This window comes from Cottoperca gobio, chromosome 17 (genome assembly GCF_900634415.1).
Source record: "Cottoperca gobio chromosome 17, fCotGob3.1, whole genome shotgun sequence".
NCBI classification, from domain to species: Eukaryota; Metazoa; Chordata; class Actinopteri; order Perciformes; family Bovichtidae; genus Cottoperca; species Cottoperca gobio.
In genome coordinates this window covers 10,707,620-10,729,085 of record NC_041371.1, presented here as the reverse complement: position 1 = coordinate 10,729,085, position 21,466 = coordinate 10,707,620, and the positions used below count along the sequence as shown (strand labels likewise).

Sequence of the window (21,466 nt, the reverse complement as noted above, 5' to 3'; positions counted from 1 at the left end):
TGGCCCTCTTAACACCAACACCACTCTCCCATCACGTGCTTCGGCCACACATCTGGTGTACCATCTGTATCACTCCCCCCAATGTGACAGGTAGTCCCTCTCCCTCTCTGGAGGGAGCAGAAGGGGAAAGAGGGACACGGAAGGTAATTTTGGGTGTAAATGTGCTCTGGACCTCTCTGGATGCATCTGGACAAAGCAGACATGCTGCTGAGCGGTGCAGGGTCATTATCAGTTGGAAACTGATTACCAGATACCGGATGAAGACAAAACAATTATATCATACTGTCACATTGTGACAGCACCAATAGTGCACATATTTATGTGTTTGTTCATCAGGATGAATGATTCTTGCACTTTTCTGTTAATTAACTGCCTCTCAATAAAAGGTCAGATGCTATAAATAACAAGTCAAAATATATTAAAGATTCTTCTAATTTATTGTAATGTACAGTTATACATTGCCATGACACAAATGTGACCACTTGGATGGGGTGCAGAATGCCAAATATTAAAACAGCCATATAAACAATATCGGAGGACAATGAATTCCTCTTCTTTACGCCGCTGTACATATGGGATCAATAAAGTATGCACCATAAAACAGATATCAAGCCAGTGATATAAAACTGCACAACCAGTCTTTACTGTGAAATTAAAGAATCCATTTGAGAACATTATTTTTCACATCTTATGTTACATATTTGACAGTAACAATCTTTATTATTCACACACACACACACAACACTATATGAATGACATCAACTTAGACATTTATTCAAAGGGAAAAGGGGATTCCAGCATTGTCAAGACGAACAAAACAATGTACTTGTCAGAAAGATTTATTATAACAAGTTTGATCTTTCCCATTCACCAATTTGCAGTCAACGGACAAGACTGAGGTGCTCGTATGAAGAAAGAAAGGCTCCAGAGAGCATTGACTTACAATTTGCCGTCTGCTACATATCACCTCTTCGGGCACATTAGTCAAATAAAGGCCAGTGGCCATTACTCTCAGGTTATGTGGTACAAAAAAAAAAAAAAAAAAAAGAATAATAATAATCTATTCATGACCAAAATTTGATAGATTTTTTTCACAGACTTCAATACACAGCTTAACACAGAATACATCAATTTCATGTGTTTTCAGACATTAAGCATTTTCTAATTCCAGGTATGATGTTTGTATTTGTCCTTCAAGGAATTTCTGTCAATGTCAATTAATGTTCCATTTTTACACAAACCAGTTCATATAGCGCCCAACGCCACTGACGTAGCAGATCCAATTGAAAAGTCAACAACAAAAAAAAAAAATGAGCTGGATGGGATCATCTTAAAAAAAAAAAAAAAACATTGACACATACACTTCATGAAATAAACAACACAGCTTTAGTACTAGTTTCCAATGTCTTATACAAAGTTAGCTTGATCTAAAAAGCATAAAATATATTTTTACATCATCACATACATCAAGACACGTACCATGGCCTAGCGGGAGGTTTGTCTGGTGCATTATTTCATCTCCAAGCCCCCACACATTTCCCTACTTGCTGGCATTATTGCTTCTTATAAACAAGGAGCGAAAGGATAGAGAAACAATGCACCACAGTAGATTGAAACTGTACATTTAAAATCGTCTCTGATATCGAAAATTTTGTTAGCCCGTTCACAATCTGCAATGCTAAAGGATAAGGCAGTTCCATTTTTTAAGGCATTGCTGCTTGGAGACATACTGAACCAGAGGGTGAGTCATGGACTTTGATGTTATCAAGTCAATGTACATGATAAACAGAATACATTTTATAGGCAAGGATAAGAGCCCAAAGAGAGGGGAGAACGTATCTTGTATTTTTGAGTGTTGTATGTTCATGTCTGAGAGAAACTCATAGAGCTACAACCATCATTTATGTCTGCTGCGCAGTTGACCAGAGGTCAGAGCTCAGACAAATCAGAGCAGAGCTGTGTGGGTTGCTGTGACCATCTCTCATTGCTGGTAATTTCCATACTGGCCCTGTGGAGAGAATGTGAAAGACTTATGTTACTGACCTTCTCAAAAAAAACGCACAGTAAAACCATATATTCACAAATCTCAATAGGGTGCAAACAAACATCTGTGGTTTCAACCATATCATAATGCAAACCATGATTTATGGCTGCATTTGCTGCTATTGACCAGCAGGTGGCAGCATGGCCTCACAACTTGAGAGCTCTAAATTCTAACTTTGTACCTCAGGTTTCTGCAGCAACATGGCTGAGGACACAGGATCGTCCTTATTTAATAGTGGACACTTGTTTCAAGTGAGACAAATTCAGTGCAAGAGTAACAGTAGTAGCTGATGCATTTCTAAACAGGGGTCGAAGTATGTGTTGGGCATTCATGGAAATCACAATGGACACACATTTTGAAAACAAACTGATTTCACAGGCTGATATACAAAACATTTTCATTCTAATTCTAATATGCAGTTTTATCGTAAGCACAATAATCGTCAAAACCAGTGTTGTAAATGGCAAAGATTAAGGACACAGCCAAAGCACTAAGCTTTTGGCTGTCTCACTGCAGACTAAGCATGCTGTGTTTCAGACCTCGTAACTTAAAATTCGACCCCTGGTTAATAACAAAAGAAAATTTAAAAGAAAGGAAGAAACTTAAAAGAAAGAGAGAAAGATGGAATAAAGATAGACAAATTAGAGACAGAAGAAACATAACAAATGCAAATTAAAAGCTAGGTGGTAAAACGTCTAGATTAGACGTTGAGGTCTTCACAGCAACCATTACCTTTGCTTCTTACAGAGCTAGTCAGGGGTTCAAATCCCCGGGTCTTTATTTCCTCATGTGCCCCTGAATATTCAAAGATAAAGATATCAAAGTGTAGCTGTGGTCCCCACATAAGACCACAGGAAATACAGGGCAACAAATTGATCTCCCTTTAAAAACACTAGAGCAGTCTGCATCAAGTTTAAGGAAGAATCCTCTTAAAGCCCTCATATTTCACTGATGTGGGATACCTTATTAGCCAGGGTATACAACTAAGACTCAAATAAACAAGTGAAAGACAATAGTAACACATACACTCGTTTGGGAAGAACAGGTTTAATCCCACAATATGATGACCACATGCAAAACATACTACCTTTTAATATTTACTCACATTGGTCTGTGGTCTCACTACACAAAATATACAACTAAGTCTGGAATAAACACACAGGACACACTAAGGCCGATGTGTCAACAAGTCGCTGTGACTGTCCGGTGTTGTGGGTATACTCACCTGGTCATAGCCATAAGGGCGTTGTTGCTGGGCCTGTGGGGGTCCAGGCTGAGGAGGGCGATAGCCTCCGTACTGCTGTCCCTGCCCCTGAGGATAGTTAGGATACTGTCCTGGGGCGCTTTGGGAAGGACCTACGACAAACATTGAGAATTTTCATTTGACTAAACTTGAACAATTTAGATAATGCTGTAGTCAACACAATCAAAAGTTCAGCCTCTTTGCACATTTTATTTGATTTTCTTTTAACAAATGTGCAACAAAAGTTGGTCATATCACCAGCCTAAGAAAGATGGGACAATCAAACAAAAGGAACCCAGAGAGAAAACGGCCCACGTTTTGCTCATTAACCATTTCCTTTCCCTACTTGTTACTCTGAGAACTCTAGGGAATCCCTGTTAGTATACTATAACTAATGGGCTGCAATAAAAAAAAAAGAGGCTGATGGATGACAGTAAGAGGATGGAGGATATGTCAGACCCATTTGTTTAGGCTGCCTCCATGTCGGACTCAGTAATGAATGAGAATGACAGTCAGGTTGGAGCCGGGCGGTGGCTCCCTAATGCAAGAAGACATCAAGGAGATTCTGTTGGTCCTTATTAGAGGAGCAGACTTCATTAAAAACAAAGAAAAGGAGGAAAAGAAAAAGCAAAGAATCACTGTAGCCATCTATGCAGGTGCTGCGTTGGACCACGCAAAGCTCGGCTGTGGCTGAAGTCAAATGAGGCCCACGCAGCATCGTTAGGAGCTCATAATGTCTTATGCTGTAGAGCATAACCTTGTGGGGGCCTGCGAGAGAAGGCATGCGTGTGTGCCAGATGGATCTCACCTCACAGCGTCTGCCTCTCCACTAGCTCATTACTAACATGAGCTGTGGCTCAGACAGACATTGAGTGATGGAAAGTTCCAGTGAAAAATGAGATGAAGAAGAAAAAAAAGACCAAATAGCAGCAAGAGCCTAAATACCTACATTGCATGTGGAACATTTAAATATCCTTTACTTTATTAATTTTGGTTATATCCCAAAGCTACACACATTGTGAATGCCCAAAATGAAAACACAAGATAGGTCAATTAAGTGCTCTAACTTAACATTTCTCTCTTAATGTATTGTAACATTAGCTCGTCTTTTCTGTACTGAGCTCTACGGCGTGGCGACTGCAGAATGACAATGATTCACTTAACTTACACATTATGTAAGTTTGCATGCTTGTTTATTTTGTTTGTTAGGACATTTACAATAACACATTGCTTAACTATTAAAACTACTACTAATGTTTGGCTGGCAGTCAACTCACACTTTGCCCAATGTCTGTACCCATCAGCCAAAGCTCCTCTCCCACTCCCTCAGAACAGTGTGTCATATCAGACTGAAGCACCAGGAGAAATGCTAATGTGGTAACAGCCACCACTATACTGATTAAATTTCTCTTCCAACAAGCTCCAATCCCCCAACCATTCATTAAGGTGCTTCTTCAATTCCTTGCTCGTGATGATGTCTTGACATGCATTTGGCACAGTTACATTTCCAAGGGGCAGTAACCACCAACTCACAAAGGAGGAATTATTATTCAACAATTTAAAAAAGAAAAAGGTAGCCAAAGAGAGCCAATATCGCCTCCTGCAGGACAAATATGTGCCACTATTCGAGGTAAGGAAACTCACCGTAACCCTGCTGCTGAGGTGGGTAGCCCTGTTGACCTGGGTACTGCTGTTGAGGAGGGTAACCCTGCTGCTGGGGAGGGCCTTGCTGGTATGCTTCCTGCTGTTGGCCATACTGGGCATTACCTTCAAGGGGCAACAGCAGGCAATGTGAGAAGAATGTCGACAGTTACAGTAAAACAGCAAAGCAGAACGCAGTTTGTGCCAGCCATGTTTTAAACACTTTGTTTCAAAATGGCTGGACTTTCTTTAGTTCAAGAAAAGGAAAATAGTGTAGTCAGTAGAGAAAAACAAAGAAACAAATAAGTAAATGTTAATTGGAAAAAGAAAGAGAAGGAGTTGTAATATTTCAGTGTGGCTGCTAATGTAATACCACCCCATAAAACACACCAACGTGGAGAAAATTGTCAGTATATCAAGTGTTATATTTAGAGGATAATGCAGTGGTAGCATATTTCTCAAAACAAACTATCGGTCGTTTATGAGTCAGCTCTTCTGCAAATAAGTGTGCACAAAATCTGTGCATCTACAAAGAATGGCAGTCCGCTTCAGGTGCTTGCAAATTGGCAATATGAATAATCTGGCTCCTATTCCAAACATGCAAACAGGTAGCATGCCACGGAGTAATGCAAGTTTCCTGTGGCAGCTTTTAATGACAATCTGAAGAATTAACCTTTTACTTTAATACAACTTTGGCCATTAGGACTCACACAAGACTCTGTCCCTGACTGTTCTTTCACACCAACAGGTGGAGCAACAGCCAAGATTGGAGGGGGGGGGGGGGGGGGGATGGCATTATAAGACTGGCTAGGTGCTAACTAATCTATGGACTGCAGCACCTTTTGGAAGGTGCACTGTTTCATGTGAATATTTCCTCAAAATTAGAGGCCATATTTTCTCTTTGATTAGAGCCCAAAGTCACTTTGATTTCCCAGAAAATAATGAAGAAACTGAAACATTGGTTTTGTCACAGTCTCTTGGCATCATTTGTGTTTTAACACAACGGCTGGGTTTCTTTTTTTGTTGGTTTTCTCCAAGTGACTGGAGGGTTCTCCTACCTTCTGAGGCTCCCTGTCCTGCGTGACTGTACTGGTCCCCATAGTAGTCTTCCTGCCCTGGGTACTGCTGAGGGGGTCCTACATACACATACACACAACATACACACAAGTAGATTCAAGGTGTTGTTGGGTTGGTTGTGTGAGGGGAAGAGTGGAGAGGATGGATTCCTTGCCGCTAGTTCTTGTTAGAAAGCTTTCTTTTGGTCACTTGAGTAATTTTAGAATTGGAGGATTTGGGTTACATGTTTAGTCATCAAGATGTCTGTGAGCTGCAGAAGTGGAAATAGAGGAAATTGAGAAGAACAAGAGTAAGAAATGCAGGAGGGTGGGTTAGGGAGAAGAAAGACCGACACTCACAACTTGCACACTCTAAGGGGTATACCTTGCTGTGGGGGTCTGTAGGGAGGCATTGGCCTCTGCCCCATGACATGGTTTCCTTGGTTGACCTGGGCCATCATGCCCATTGGGTTCTGTTGTCCTTGGTAGTGCTGTCCACCGCCACCAGGAGGCATGGTGTACTGCTGAGTGGGAGGCTGCTGGTGCATCATGGGGCCTGTGGCACACCAACAAAGAGTTAACTCTCAAACTGCACTAGGTGGAAAAAACATAAAAGGTAGGGGAATGATGTGCAGAACGAACCAATAAGGCAGGTGATAAAAAAAGGTACTGGAAAAAAAATAAAACCAAGTGGAAACTAACAAATGAGTTATTTTACCTTGAGTGGGCTGCATGTTCATGTTTGGCCGAGGCCCATAGTTTGCCATGGGCTGGCCCTGGGTCATGTTCATTTGGCTCTGAGCTGGTATGCCCTGGGATGAAGGGACGGTATGATTGTAACCGCCCATAGAGCCATGGCTGCTGGGGGGCATATTCATAGAGCCACTGGGCATGTTTGGGGGCTGGTTGGGGCCTGGACCGGGACCTTGCATGGGCATGTGATTAGGACCTGGAAAACAATAGCAGAGATGATTCATGACTCCCTTTGAAAAACTGCATAAATATTTAGTACACATACTTTGTGCAATTTCCATAACACTGTTGCTCTCTGAACAACTAATGTGAGGCTGTGTTTTTATACAACACAGGAATGGCATGTGAACAATACCAACAATTACCTCTATGACATGTTGGAGGTTTGAAGTTCTCTCAAACTGTGTGTAAGCACTTGCACCTCTGTCCAAACACCCCCCCCCCATTTAATTCCTCTTGGAATATTTAAAGCCGATCCATCAACGAAAAGCAACTGAATCTTAAAATGTAAATGTAGACAGATTTTTATGAAGTACGGATTCACCAACACTATATGCATAACGCCTTATGTTAGAATGGGAAGTTGCAAGGGAAAACAACCAATGGAGACTGTTTCGTAGTGCAGAAGCTACAAAAAGTACTGCAAACAGGCCACAGCCTTAAAGATGGTGCCTACTCTCTAGTCACCTAAATGACCATACATGTTGGGTCAGAGCAGAGGGCATCGCATCACACGATTATATAGTGTCATAACTGTTTATTGCCTGTTGTGAGGTTTCAATCTAAATCCAGGAAACAGCATGGCACGGAATGGTACAACTTGAGTGAACACTACCAAAGCAGTGAAAAAGCAACCCTCTACAGTTGCAACATTTTCTGCTTTCTAATATGGTGTCCTAGATGTGTTGCTTTTAGAATGTACAATCATTGTGTTGTACAGCAATCAGTGCTCTCAAGCTCTCCATGTTTTTATTTTTAAGAACATAATGAAAAACATAAATTTGCAAACAAAAACCAAACCATGATACTTAAGAAAAGGGAGGATAACCATGATCAAATGAAGGACAAGTCCAAGACCACAAGCGCTGGCAAATGGGTGACATCATCCTTCAGCAGAGCAACCTGCCTCACTGTTCTGTGGTGTTGCTAGGCAACCCAAGTAAGACAGGGACTGAGGGAGAAGAAGGGAAAAGAAAAAAAAGAGAGAAGACGAGGGAGGGGGGTCACTTACCAGGCATCTGTCCATTCATCTGGTTCTGCATGTGTGGGGCTGGAGGGCCACCGCTGACCATTCCTTCAGAGGGCATATTGTGACCGTGAGGAGGCTGAGTGGGGGGTCCACTTTGGGTCATCCCACCAGGGCCCATGGGCATGTTTTGAGTGGGCGGCTGCAGGTGTACAACACAGACACAAAAACACACATCAGCTGGCTAAAAACACATCTGAGCCTGAGCCACTCAAATGAGAAAAAAAAGACAAGATCTCTGTATAAAATATTATAAAGTATAACTGTTTTGTCAAATAATCACTGATTACACTGCTCTCAAAAAAGTCCCAAGCAGGGATCATCAATGACTGCAAACAGTTGAACACATACCATTATTATTTAATTAATAGTAAATCAATCTGATCTACTGAAGCTTAATATGATGTATATAATGTATATAATATGATTATGATTTTTAAAAAGGAGTGGGCCTCTAAGCTAACAAATAAGTATGTATGTATTACAAACTTAAGTGCACAAAACAAGTTCATAGTGGTGGTGCATCCATAAATAAAATCTACAATATTTCAATAAGTAATGCGGATACTTTTCTAGCCTTTTAACCACATTGTGTGGGTCAAGCTCAAAAATGCAGAATTCAACACCTTCCATAACCTTAGCAATGGGGTTATTTGTTTCAGACTTTGGAAAGCTCCCTTGACAACAGAAGACATTATACAACTGTTTCCACAGGCTGTGTAGTACTCATTGTGACTAGCAAACAGATACCAATGTGTTAAACTGATAGAGTTCCCTTTGATACAAGAGTTAGACTGGATCTGACATTCAAAAAGAAAATAATCAGGACATTATAAATGTGAATTTAAACTGTTCAGACTTTATATATTATTTGGGGTGGGAATATATACATTTGAAAATGTCACATGTCAGATGGTCCATTGTTGCAACATGACAGTGTCTTAGTACATGTGGCATTGCACTGATCTCTTTGTTGAGAATCCTTACTTTAATTAGCCATCTTTAGTATTGTTTGAAGTGATTTACATGAACCCATACTTTAATGACTTGTAATGGACATGAGCTCAGCTAAAACAAGAGCTAAACATTACCTTATAATGCAGAGAGGTCACACTGTTGTATACAATTCACTCATTCAAAACAATCAGCAAGAACCAATACTCACAGCAGGGAGGAGAGACTGCATGTTCTGATTAGAGTCTGCTATCGTGGCCAGGTATACTAAATTTCTGTGCAGCATCTGTTGATACCTGGGCAGGTGGAGAGTCATCAGTACAGGTTATGAGACACCGTGGACTTAAAATGACTGTAACGTACAGTTAAGAGGGGATTTTAACTTACTGTGAACATTCTGCTGTTTTGCCTTTACTCTGGAAGTCCATTATACACTGGATCAGCTGGTTGTTTTCGTCTAGTAACTGCAACAGCAAATGCAGAGATGTATTGAACGTGTTAAGGTTATGCATGATAACACACAATTTACAATGAGTCACACGGGGTTATTTTTGTATGGCTAGCACTTTGCTTTCTGATGGGTATTCTGTCGTAATTTGAAAAACAACTTGGAGGATGGGGGCGTTTTAGTGAAATGTGAGTGTGCTTTTCTAGCTAACAAAAGACGCATCTTGCTAGCTAACGTTAGCTATACTCGGCTAACAAAACGACAGGCCCCCCCATTCATTTGAAATACAATTATACGTTAAATCGCTAAATCAACCTAAGACCCATCGTCGACACGTGGCGCCCTGACTCCAGAAAGGTTCATATTCACCGCGCTTTGACCCTGCAAAATTGTTCCCAATCTATTCAGTTGGATTTGGATAGGCACTGCTACATAGATTAGCTCAACGGCTAGCACCGTCTGATACCATTGCCTCCATTCTGATACGCGCTAAAAAGATGAATTACCTTTTGTATTCCAGCGGGTGTTATATCACCTTTCCCACGCTGCCTATGAGGTGCAAACGCCACCGACATGGTGATACTCTACGAAATTAGAGTGAACCAGGGCATAAAATTCAAAAGTAGCTAACACGCTTAACAAATCGGTTGAGCTCAAACAGTTCAGAATAGGATTCAATTTTGTAATGCAGTGGTCCGTTTTGGGGGGGAGGACGTCACATTTGAAAACATGTTTGATAACATATATATATTTTAACTACAAGGGAAAGAGTGGTGCTCAAATTAATTTGTAAAAAATTATAATATTTCAATACATTTATTTATATTAGAAAGGAACAATAATTTGGCTGAATTGAATTACATGTTCACCTATATTTCATATAGTGGAACAGTCTAGATCTATTCAAAAGGCCACGGGAAATGGACTACTCAAAAAAAGGGGAAACACAGTCAAAGCTTAAACATGTTTCTATAAAATATTAATATAATGCAGGCAGTTTAAGCCAATGATAATAGCTAAAAATGTTTATTAGTTGTGTGTGTTTAGTTCACCCACATTGAAACCTCAAACTAAATTCCCTAACTATTACTAAATTAAATGAAAACGCATTTTTGTATTGTAACTTTGAAATAAAAATGTTTATTGGTTCGCAGAACAAATCAAAAAGTCAGTTTTCTATAAAAAAGATTATTTGAACTTTCCTCTGGTGAACCTTAGTTTTGGTATCGTCCCAGTTCAGAGTTCATGCGCATGCGCTGTTTTCAACACACGGCAGCTTCACAAATCGCTAACTAGCTGAATCATTTGGTGGAAGTCTCCTTTTTTCTTGTGATTGTACTTGTCTTGCAGCACAATGTCGGCGAGATACGACAGAGCTATTACTGTCTTTTCTCCAGATGGCCACCTCTTCCAAGTGGAGTATGCTCAAGAAGCTGTAAAGAAAGGTTCCACAGCTGTAAGTCCTAAAATGAAACTAATGTTTAAGCTAACGTTAGCATACGTCAGTTAGCCAACCAGCTAAGCTAGCGACTAGCAGGCACTCTTATTCCTGTATTTAGCTAGCTAATATTGTTGTTTAACACAATCTGTTGCACTCAAGTGTTCTGATTTTGAACGATATTGTTGGACTACGTATATGTAACGTACACATTAAACTAATAAAAACAATATCAGTCAATGAAGATGAGAACTAGCAAGCATTTTGTCGCTGTGTCACTCTCACAAGTTTCAGTTTCATTGTGATAATGTCAACTAACGCTAGTTCACACGTTACACAAACAGTGTTTTACGTGGTCAGCTAAGTAATATTTTGGAGCTGGGCATTACAACCATCAAACTACCTTCTTTTTAACTTTTAAAACTGAAGTCATGAATTTGAAAGGGGTCACTGTGGTCATAGATTCATGTTGGAAATTTAGCTGAGGAACCCAGAAGCCCCTTTCTCATACCAAAGAGGAACTGAAGTAAAAAGAAGTGCACTGAGGTGTACTCAGCAAAGTTTTCGGTAGACCTCCTTATTAGAACAGACCCCCACTCAGTTAGGTCAGTTGAAATTCTGGATATTTGCTCCTTTCTACTCAATACATCATACCAACAATTGGTAGCCCTTAGGAATTATATGTTCTATGTTGCCCATGTTAAGAAATTAATGTAGTTATTTATTTCTCTGCAGGTGGGAATCAGAGGTAAAGACATTGTTGTCCTTGGTGTTGAGAAGAAATCCGTGGCAAAGTTGCAGGAGGAAAGGACTGTCCGTAAGATATGTGCCCTGGACGAACATGTCTGCATGGCATTTGCAGGTACCTCAAACATCAAAAACCTTTTTCAATATCTGAATAATACATTTACTATGTAACATGGCTCAGTGGACTGAGGTGCGTTGTCATAAACACTACCTTATTACAGATAACTATACCACATATTTGTTTTTTTTACCTGATGTATATTACCTGTATGTTGTAAAGCCATTCAACCTCTTTTTAATGTTTTTAAGGTCTGACAGCAGATGCCCGTATTGTGATAAACAGAGCTCGGGTTGAGTGCCAAAGCCACAGGCTAACTGTGGAGGACCCAGTCACAGTGGAATACATCACACGCTACATAGCTACACTGAAACAGGTACCTAACCGTATTAATTTATTTTTTACTATCAATTTACTAAAAGGCATTCCATATTCAGTGGGCAAGAACAGAAAATGGCTCAAGTTTCATTGTTTGTGATCCAAGCATAGTTCACTAAAACTGAAACCAGATGCTATTTTATTTTTTATAAAGGTTTGTAAGAATAACCAGTCACATCTGTCTTTACATCGGTCATATTTGTAGCGCTACACTCAAAGCAATGGGCGCAGGCCATTTGGCATCTCTGCGTTAATTGTTGGCTTTGACGACGATGGAACTCCCAGGCTGTATCAGACAGACCCGTCAGGAACCTACCATGCCTGGAAGGTCAGTGAGTTTGCTCTTTGTACATCACTTTGTTTTCTTTTTACTCTTCTACAACAAGAACAATGTCTGTATGTAATTGATTTGTAATTTTTGTCTCATTCTTAAAAAAAAAAAACGTTAGGCAAATGCCATCGGCCGTAGCGCAAAAACTGTGAGGGAGTTCCTGGAGAAGAATTACACAGATGATGCCATTGCTGGGGACAATGAAACAATCAAGTTGGCTATCAAAGCTTTGCTTGAGGTAAGGTCGAATGTAGTTTTTTCATTAACTTATTTAAATGTACACACTTTGTATGGCAGTGGGGTAATCCTATTCTAAAGCATTTTTCAACATACTGTATGTAGCTAATGACATATTTCTTTAAAAATGTATTTTTTAGATGTGAGCATGTCACAGTCAAAGAAGAGAAATTGTCATGTCAGAAGTATTTTCATGAACCAATGTATGTATTTAATACTGTCCTGACTCAAAGAGCACCAACTGCTGCCAGATGTAAACCAGAAAGCCATAATTGTAAGGTTTTTGTGAATGATTTTGCTTATTGTGCTCGACTGAACTTTTGCTGCCATAAAATGAGAAAATTAGGCAAATAAATGCTGCATTCCAGCACACCAGAATGTCTCCCTGTATATGTATTGTTACATTCAGTGATCTTTTTTTTGTAATGATCTATAAACTTATTCAACTCATAAAACAAAATGAAACTATTATTGAATTAGTCACAATACTCGAGGACTCTTTTCTGTGTTTATTTGCATTTAAATACCCTAAGAACTCACAAGCTCAACATAAACTTCAGTCAGAAGCTACAGTACTTCATATTTGCTGATTTGTCACATTAAGTATTTGTTTCATCACAGGTTGTCCAGTCAGGAGGGAAAAATATTGAACTTGCTGTTATCAGACGAAATCAGCCATTGAAGGTGAGTTGCTTCAACTTGTATCTGGCTTTTGTGGTTATTTTTACCTCTTTTTTTAATTTACTGATAATTGCTTTTCTTATCCATTTGCAGATTTTGGAATCCAAGGAAATTGAGACCCTGGTGGCTGAGATTGAGAAGGAAAAAGAGGAAGAGGCCGAGAAGAAGAAGCAGAAAAAATCCACTTGAAGCTGTTAACCAAGACTTTTTCTTTATTTCACTTGGATGACAATAGCATATTTGGGTTGCAAATATTAGTACATTTTAGAGGGTTTACTTCTCTAATTAATTTCATTGTGCAGAGCTAAATCATAACTTGAGATCTGTGGATGTTGTTTAAATGTGTTGCATTTGTTTCTAAGTGATACTGTGCCATCTGCAAAGAATATCAAGTTCCCATACTTTCAGCTATTGAGTTGACTGATGTTTAAAAGCACATGCATAGATCTCAAGTTAGGGTTTAGATCTTAAACTTACAACTTACAGGATGTTTTTATATCATACACCAAACAGCTCTAATGGTGATGAATCTCAAATGTTGAAAAATAAACTCATTTGTAACATTCAGAAACATGAAAACTAAATGCTCAATAAAAACTGACTTGTTTGTAACATGTCATTATGTTATTTTTCAAACTCATTTGAAACAGTCTGTCATGCCAAATGTCTTTTATTAGATGGTGTCTACGTATAATACTAGTAATATGGTCTTAACTATTGGTGAACTAACTGGTTTCTTTATGAGGAGAGTAGAGGGACTTAAAAAGAAAAAAACAGCAGAAGAATAGGTTCCTCCTCTTTATTGATTATCCTACTGCAAAGCAAGTACTACAATAAAGATAACTGCAGTTTAAAACACTACTAGCGGCGGTATACCGTGTGGCTGTAAAGTGCAATGGTTTTCATTCATCAGCATTCTGTCACACAGACCTGGAAATGGGTGGGGGGGGGGGGAAGGTAACTCTGATTGCTTTATAAAGTGCTCACCTCTCCCTCAGTCATTTAAAACAAATTAGTGATGAGCGAATGAAGTGTCTAATAGTGGCCCAACGAGACCCCCTTTTTGCCTCCTTTTTTTATTTCACCCTAAATTCGCTTATCAAGCAACCGCTGCTCTGAATTCTCAACGACACAATTATGGCCGGCGGTGTGGTAGGGCTGCTTAATGGGATCCTGGCCTCAGACCCCAGTGGGAACTTTCAGTGACTTTAATCTGGAGTCCTTTGAAAAGTTGTACCGTGCTGTGCTGAAGAGCCCCAGGGGTTCCCTCTGACTCTCACCAAAGACATAATGGTGAATGGTAAAGTCCTTCATTTAGAATCATCTCCCCAAGCCAGGATTTCCTGAGTGGGTGCCCTGGCTCCCTTGACTAGAGCAATTGCACTTTGTCTGCAATTTGTCTTATTTGTGAGTCTTATAGGTCGGTGTTTGGGGTGATGTCAGAGCATCAATTAAGCCTCTGATATTACTTCCCGTACGTAATGTCATTAAATCCTAGGAGGGCAATAAAAATGGAGTTTATATGACCCTTTACAGCCATTTGATCTATACACTAATTGCCCCACTAATGTATTTATAGTCAGAATTTTGATGAGATTACTCTGCTGTCACAGCCACTGGTTTGTTGATGCTCAGGTTGCAGACAAAGGAGCAGAATCCACCTGGATGACAAAACAAGCTATAGGTAAACTTTAATAAAGTTTATTCTCGGTAATCCTCTGGCTACAGAGGTTATCTGATCCATCTTGTCAATAGTGCAAGAGCAGCTTATTTTGTGCTGCTGCTATGATTCCTTGTCTTTTGAACTGCTTCTGGGAAGAGTTTTCTTTTTCTTTCTTTTCTTTCTTTTTTTTTTTGCCGGCATTGTTGTTGCCCATAATCAGCGCTACTGTGCCTCAGGACAAAGTCCATCTCTCTCATCGCTGGCTGCTGCTCATCATTAATGCAGAAAATAATGGCTTCACCAGAGGTCATCGACGGAGGAACGAGGCCCGAGGACATGTACTCTCCAAGCAAGAATGCACAGTGCTGCCGGCTGTCTACTGAGTGCATTGTTTGTATGCACACACACGGCTTACAGGCCAATTGCACATACACATAGCAAACACTATTAATGTGAACACACAACAGATTTTTTTTTTTTTTTTAACTGCCCACATCTCCTTTTCTTTTGATCTGTCATGCACATGCACTTCAGGCAAAGTGTGTTCTCATGTTGTAGTTAATAGAGAACATACACTGGGGGAAAAACATTGCATGTGTTACATCTGATTTTAGTATTTGGATGTATCTAACACCAATAGTCTGACCCTATTTTAACAATATCCATTCTCTAGCTTATTTCTAAGTCACAGGCAGATTTCACTTTGAGGATCTACATTTTTGTCATTCTAATGTGCCACCCTGTGGCCATATTTCACAGTATTCCCCTCCTGGGATGTTTAAAATGTGTCAGTGCCGAATGTCCTTAGGTCCAAATAAGGCAACTGCTTCAAGGGTAGAAGCACACAGACATTTGTATCCCTGTGGAACTGAGGTTACATTAGTCTTCTTTTAAGACTGTCTCACTGCTGCTGCTAAATTACTCAAGGTGGTATCACCTTCTGCCAGCAGAGCGCAGTATTGCATAAAAGCAATGTTCCTATCATATCGCTTACACTTTCATCTCTCTTTTGGTCTTGCAGATTGACAGTAGGGCTCCTCTAGCTAACAGTGAGCCGAATCTGCGGGCTCCTGACATGTTTTTGTCTCTGTGCTTTAACACACAGTCACAAAGGCTCTCTGAACAATTGAATCCATCGAGGGACAGTTGTTTTGCTTTAAATTGTCATATGAAAAAGCAACATTGCTTGTGTCCTCAAGCGATGGCCAAGCTGTCAAAGTGTGTTGGGTCATAAAAGGCTACGCTCTCAACACTGTCCCTTTTCTGCTTGTCACATGTTGACAGTTACACACATACACTATTTGTGTATAGTGGATGGCCCGCCTCCACTTATGCCCTTCAGGGCTTTGCAGCAGTATAAAGTAAAGTTTGGGTATATTGGTGTGCTGGCTTACATATCCATAAGCAATCAAACTATGTTCTCTTTTAATGTTCTCTTTTAACTTCTAGCTCCAGGGATACATTTTGAATATCATTCTATTATCTCATATCACACATCTCATCTTCTCTGTCCTTAAATCTTTTTTCCTCTCTGTCTCTCTCTCTCTCTCTCCCTCACACACATGCACAACACACATTTTGATTTCCAACTGTTTTTGTTTCTTGAACACACCCTCCACTCTTATCATCATCACAGAGAGCAACATATACAGTTGAGTAACAGATACCACCGACAGCTTTGGAAGTTTTTTTTTGTACCTTTGTGTACCGTGAAAGGTGTTGGAATACTAACAGTTTGTGTGAATAGACTCAAAGCATGGTTTTGAGTTACCACTGAAGAGTCACCTGTCAGGGGTTGTGTCTCACGGAAGAATACAAGTGCATCCTTCTCTAATTGAAAGTAGACACCACTGGGCCGGAAAAGAGAGAAACAGAACAGGAGGGACGAGGAAGGAGAAAGCAAAATGAGACGGAGAGGCAAAAAGGAGCAGACAGAGCTAAAATAAACAATTCCCAGAATGCTGCAGGCCAAAAGCAAATGGCCCTGGGGCTCCATGGCCTCTCAGGGCCGTGGCAGAAGCCAGTCACACACATCACATAGCATTACACGGGATGGGGTTACAGGAAAATGTCAGCCGACGCATAAGGAGGAACCATCAGCCCATAGGATAATTCGATTGCCTGAGGGAGGTGCAATCTTGCATTCCCACGATTCCTCTCTTTCCACCCACACCCTCTTTTCATTGTATTTTTTAATCCATTTTTCTTTCTCAGTTATTTAATGTTTTCAATTCTGTTGTTTGCTCTGGTAGCCACGTATATTTACAAATGCACTGTATTATTGTAAATGGAGGTTTTTTTTGGTTTTCTCCTGTGCAACCTCCTATTCTATCCCCATGGGAATTTTATGGGCCGTTTGTAGCGTGGCCTCTGATATCTTGATTTACAACCTGATCGTTGTCAGAAAATCTCCCCCCACTCGCTCTGTTACATGTTGTATCACTGGTCATGGAACAAATCATGTCCCTCACAGTCTTGCCCTTGTAGCAGATGTGATGAAGATGCAAAGATTTAGAAATATGAAATGAGTCACTGCATGCCATGTATCTAAAGTAGATATTTATGGTTCAAAATGTACTGTTTTACATTATCTCTTATTATACAAATGGTGTTCTACCTTGTCACGCGCAGAATTGTTGTTTGTTAGTGCATGAACATGCAGCTGCATATATGCGCGTGCATTAGATAAAGACGGAGAGAAGGATGGAGAGAGCGAAAGAAAAAGAGACAGCGAGAGTTCAGCGCAGATATGTGAGTGCGTCTGACAGAGAGGACAGCCCTGAAGGCAGGTCCCAGCCCTTCAGCACCGAAAATGACACATGACTGCTTTGACTTTTGTCATCCCCTGTCTCCCTCCGCCCCCAAACCCAAGCCTCCAACAAACACCGAGGCTAGCATATACACACACACACACACACACACACACACACACACACACACACACACACACACACACACACACACACACACACACAAAGACACACAGTCACACACTGTATACTGCTTAGATTACATTATCTTTATCCCCAGGACATGAGCCCTCCTTGTTGGATGACATTTGGGCTTGTGCAGCACTAAGGTTACCTTTCTTTGCCCCTGAGTTAAAGATGCCTGTCTGCAGCATGCATTTGAAATGAAGGACAGGAAAAAAATCTGATGAGAAAGATTTCCAAAAGCACTTTGATCAGAGGCATCAACAGTCACGCACAAACTTGTTAAGCAGTATGTAAATTTGGGCTGATACTGAATAAAGTTGCCAGAATGGCATGAATCCATTGTGCTGCGATGATCAAAATAAAAGAGGGCTTCATATGCTGGAGGGCAAGAAAGTCACAGACATGAAGGTTTTTTTCCTTCCTCTTTTTTTCTACAAAGGGGCTGATGGGATGCAGAGAGGAGAGAAGGAGGGGAGGGAAATTAAAGATAGGGGAAAGCCTGGAAGGATCTCAATCTAAATTAGCCGAGTAGAAGGAAGACTGTGCTGAGTGAGACATATAATTAAAACAGAAGTGATGAAAACATCAGTACTCATTCAGTCACTCGCCAGATGAATTTCTGAAATTGCTACCACCATGATCTGAAGATGTTTCAAAGCTATAAAGCTATATAGTAAATCTAGCCTATTGTTAAAGCACACCAATCTCACATTTACCCTTTACTGGGCTTTCTCTCACATCTCTCTTCGTCCGCCTCCTCTCTCTGTGTTTCTTTATCCCTCCCTCGTTCCCTCTTTTTCTCTCCGTCTGACACCGTGAGATGAATAGATGCTGTCACTGAGACTCTTGTAGCCTGTCAGCTTTTAAACAAACAGTTAGCAAAAGGATTACTTTCACAGGAAACCTTCCAGTCTGAGGTGAGGTTATCAGCGCTATCTTGTTTTGTCCACATGTCCGCACAAGAAGAGCCACCCTGTGATTGAAGTAAGGAATATGACCTCACACAAGCTTCATCCTACTGTTCTATACATTCAAACTAAGGGCTGCTTTCAATCATTAAATGAATAAGATTTCTTGGCGGTGATGGCTCTGTCCTGCATCTTGTCCTCAATGCTGACATTTGTATTTACTCTGGCAGGCTGCATCTGTAACCAAATGTCTCTGGCAGTTAGAGGGGAAGCATTCTAACTGAGGCCCTGTTCCCTCCCTCCAGTGTTGTGTACCTCCAGTAAATCTGTCCTCCCGACAACAAATGTCCCTGCACCTAAAAGGCCCCTCAAAAAACAAGCCTGACTTTTGTGAGAAAAAAAAAATCAACCCCCTTAGGTGTGTTCCCTCTCACTCTTCCTCTCTGCACCTGCACTGAGTCTCTCAAGTCCTCCATGTGTCTCTCCACACAATGAAGACAGTGCATAGCCTCTGGCGCCTCTCTCCAGCTGAGAGCCACCTCTCTCCAGAGGACAGGAGAGGAAAACTGCCAGCACTAACAACTGATCCTGGCAGATAAAGGAGGAGATAGCGCGAGGAGAGTGTGCCTCGGACAAACCTCCCCTCGCTCTGGTCGTCAGCACTGCTTCCTTTTAGCTCTGAGACAATGACGATAACAACTGTTTGGGAAAAATACTGTGGATGATGAGGAGGTTGAGCATAAAGTTGACGACCAATCATATTGTAGTCGCACTTGTCTTTGAATCAAGGGTCTTTTTTTAAAAGCTACATATTTAATACAGTTTGTCCACAATGTGCTTTCATTTTACGTAGCGGTGTGTTACACTGCACAGTATTTGGGAAAAAAAACTCTCATATTGATTCAATTTGTGACCTAAACTGTATCAGTTACCATCACTCCACCACAAACACTGGGCTGTTTAGGCTTTTTTTTAATGTGCTGTAATGTTGTAGTGCCAGGCAGGATGACCTAGCACCAGATCACTGTACCACTCACGCTCCTGAGGGGAGCTGACTGGAACAGCAGTTAGGCGAGACGACGGCGTAGGTCGCCTGGGCCACAGCTGGGAAGCCCTAGGCCCAAGTGTTGACCTGATGCGATTAAGTGTACATCCAGCTGCATGGAGGGAGACTGTGTTGAAATAGTGCTACACCTGGAGAAAGATTTTCTTTTACTAATGCAAACCGTGTTTTGTGTCGGACTGCACAAAGAAAATGACGACTATAAGACTATTTTACTGTTTTATAAGGGCTGGTTTCGGATGGATTTGCATACTTTCTTTATTTTTTTTAATCCTAATTTCTCTTACTGATCGAGTCCTGTGTGTGGTCTATAAGAGCCAAGCTCCCGGTATTTGTCCTGAGAAAGACCTTGATAGGAATGGGGTCTGAGTGAGAGTGCTTATTTTATTCTCTTCCATGCTGCTGCAGGCTATGGCTGTATTAATGCAATGGCAGGGATCTTTGAAGTTGTGACTTTATGAGACAAAAGCTAATTTCCTTTCCTTTGTTCATTATCGAGAGAGACTTCCAGCCGGGCGGAAAGCATGCTGTGCTAATTATTCCATTCATGAGTTGTCTCCAAAGTATGTAATGGATTTCACTGGGCTTTTCACAGGTAAGCAGGGTGATATGGCGTACACACTTTGTCAACACGCTGGTTTACAGCAATTATGCGTTTTAAATGTATTTAATCCTCACGGGATAAAGATGAACAAATTGTCATATCTTCACATACAACATCTACTGTTAGCAGGATAGTATAATAACTTAAGGTTTCCAGCTTGATAGTTGGTTACAAAGTTAACTCAAAACGAGGACTGATACATAACCGCACATTCACTCGTCTCAACAAATATATCCTCAGCAGATATATAGGGCCAAAAACCACTTTGCAACTAATTAAGACCTGAACTAAATTTCCCAAATGAGTTTCAGAGTTTGTAGGGCCAAGTTAGGCATGTGACATAATGGGATTTCCATCTTTCCCTGAACCACAACTTGGCAGAGCATGAAGGGAAATGCAACATTTCACATTCCATCTTCGCAGCGTTACCAGGATGCCACCCACAACACCTGAACTCTCCCAATCAGAGAGATGTGTGTGTCCCGCCACGGATGCACGCTGTATCCTGCCACTTAGAGTCAGATCAGACAGCAACGAAAAGGGGTGTAGCGGTGATACAAGTAAAGCCATATACCTCCTCTACAGCTGCCTGACATCCCTCCTCCTCCTCTTCCTCCTCCTCCTCCTCCTCCTCCTCTTCCTCCTCCTCCTCCTCTCTCCCCTGCTTTGTTTGTGCTCATTTCATTCCGTGTGCAGCCTCCTGGCAGGCAGGTCAAGGTTTACCCTCGCACCACACACCATTTCCCTCACACGCCGCCCGGGGGAGGAACACTAGAGGCCCGAGGCAAGGGCAAGCCCAAACAGCTCACACAACATTGCCGCCATCACCACCTCTAACCATACTGATAGGAGGACAGAAATACTGAGCTCAGAATCACACAGTTGGATCTTTGTCTTCTCTCTTTTCCCTTTCTTTCACCAATTATACCTTTGTTTTTTGCCATTTCTTTCTTCTATGCCCTTTATCTTATTGTACATTATTGATTTCTGTCAGTAGTAAGGTATATGTCTATTAACCGACAGATTTAATAGAGCGAC

The 21,466-nt window shown here is 40.9% G+C and overlaps 2 protein-coding genes across 6 annotated transcripts; one reads left to right on the top strand and one right to left on the bottom strand.

Annotated features, from left to right (window-relative positions):
• Positions 1-416: 416 nt before the first annotated feature.
• On the bottom strand, positions 417-10,075 carry ss18 (SS18 subunit of BAF chromatin remodeling complex). Of its 5 annotated transcripts, XM_029453743.1 has the most exons (11): positions 9,891-10,074; positions 9,324-9,400; positions 9,148-9,232; positions 7,968-8,124; positions 6,702-6,932; positions 6,369-6,539; positions 5,987-6,064; positions 4,932-5,054; positions 3,270-3,400; positions 2,777-2,839; positions 417-2,008 (listed from the first exon to the last, which is right to left on the bottom strand). In XM_029453743.1, the coding sequence occupies exons 1-10, from the start codon at positions 9,957-9,959 to the stop codon at positions 2,822-2,824; spliced, it is 1,140 nt and encodes a 379-aa protein (XP_029309603.1). In that variant the 5' UTR covers positions 9,960-10,074; the 3' UTR covers positions 417-2,008; positions 2,777-2,821. The 5 variants fall into 5 exon arrangements, 3 of the variants coding, with proteins under 3 accessions (XP_029309603.1, XP_029309602.1, XP_029309604.1); XM_029453742.1 differs by lacking the exon at positions 2,777-2,839; XR_003833942.1 differs by having other exon boundaries at positions 1,925-2,008; positions 2,777-3,400; positions 9,891-10,075.
• Positions 10,076-10,628: 553 nt separating this feature from the next.
• Positions 10,629-13,866, top strand: psma8 (proteasome 20S subunit alpha 8). The gene is made up of 7 exons (XM_029453462.1): positions 10,629-10,840; positions 11,558-11,684; positions 11,879-12,003; positions 12,211-12,333; positions 12,455-12,574; positions 13,195-13,257; positions 13,348-13,866. The coding sequence occupies exons 1-7, from the start codon at positions 10,739-10,741 to the stop codon at positions 13,441-13,443; spliced, it is 756 nt and encodes a 251-aa protein (XP_029309322.1). The 5' UTR covers positions 10,629-10,738; the 3' UTR covers positions 13,444-13,866.
• Positions 13,867-21,466: the final 7,600 nt, after the last annotated feature.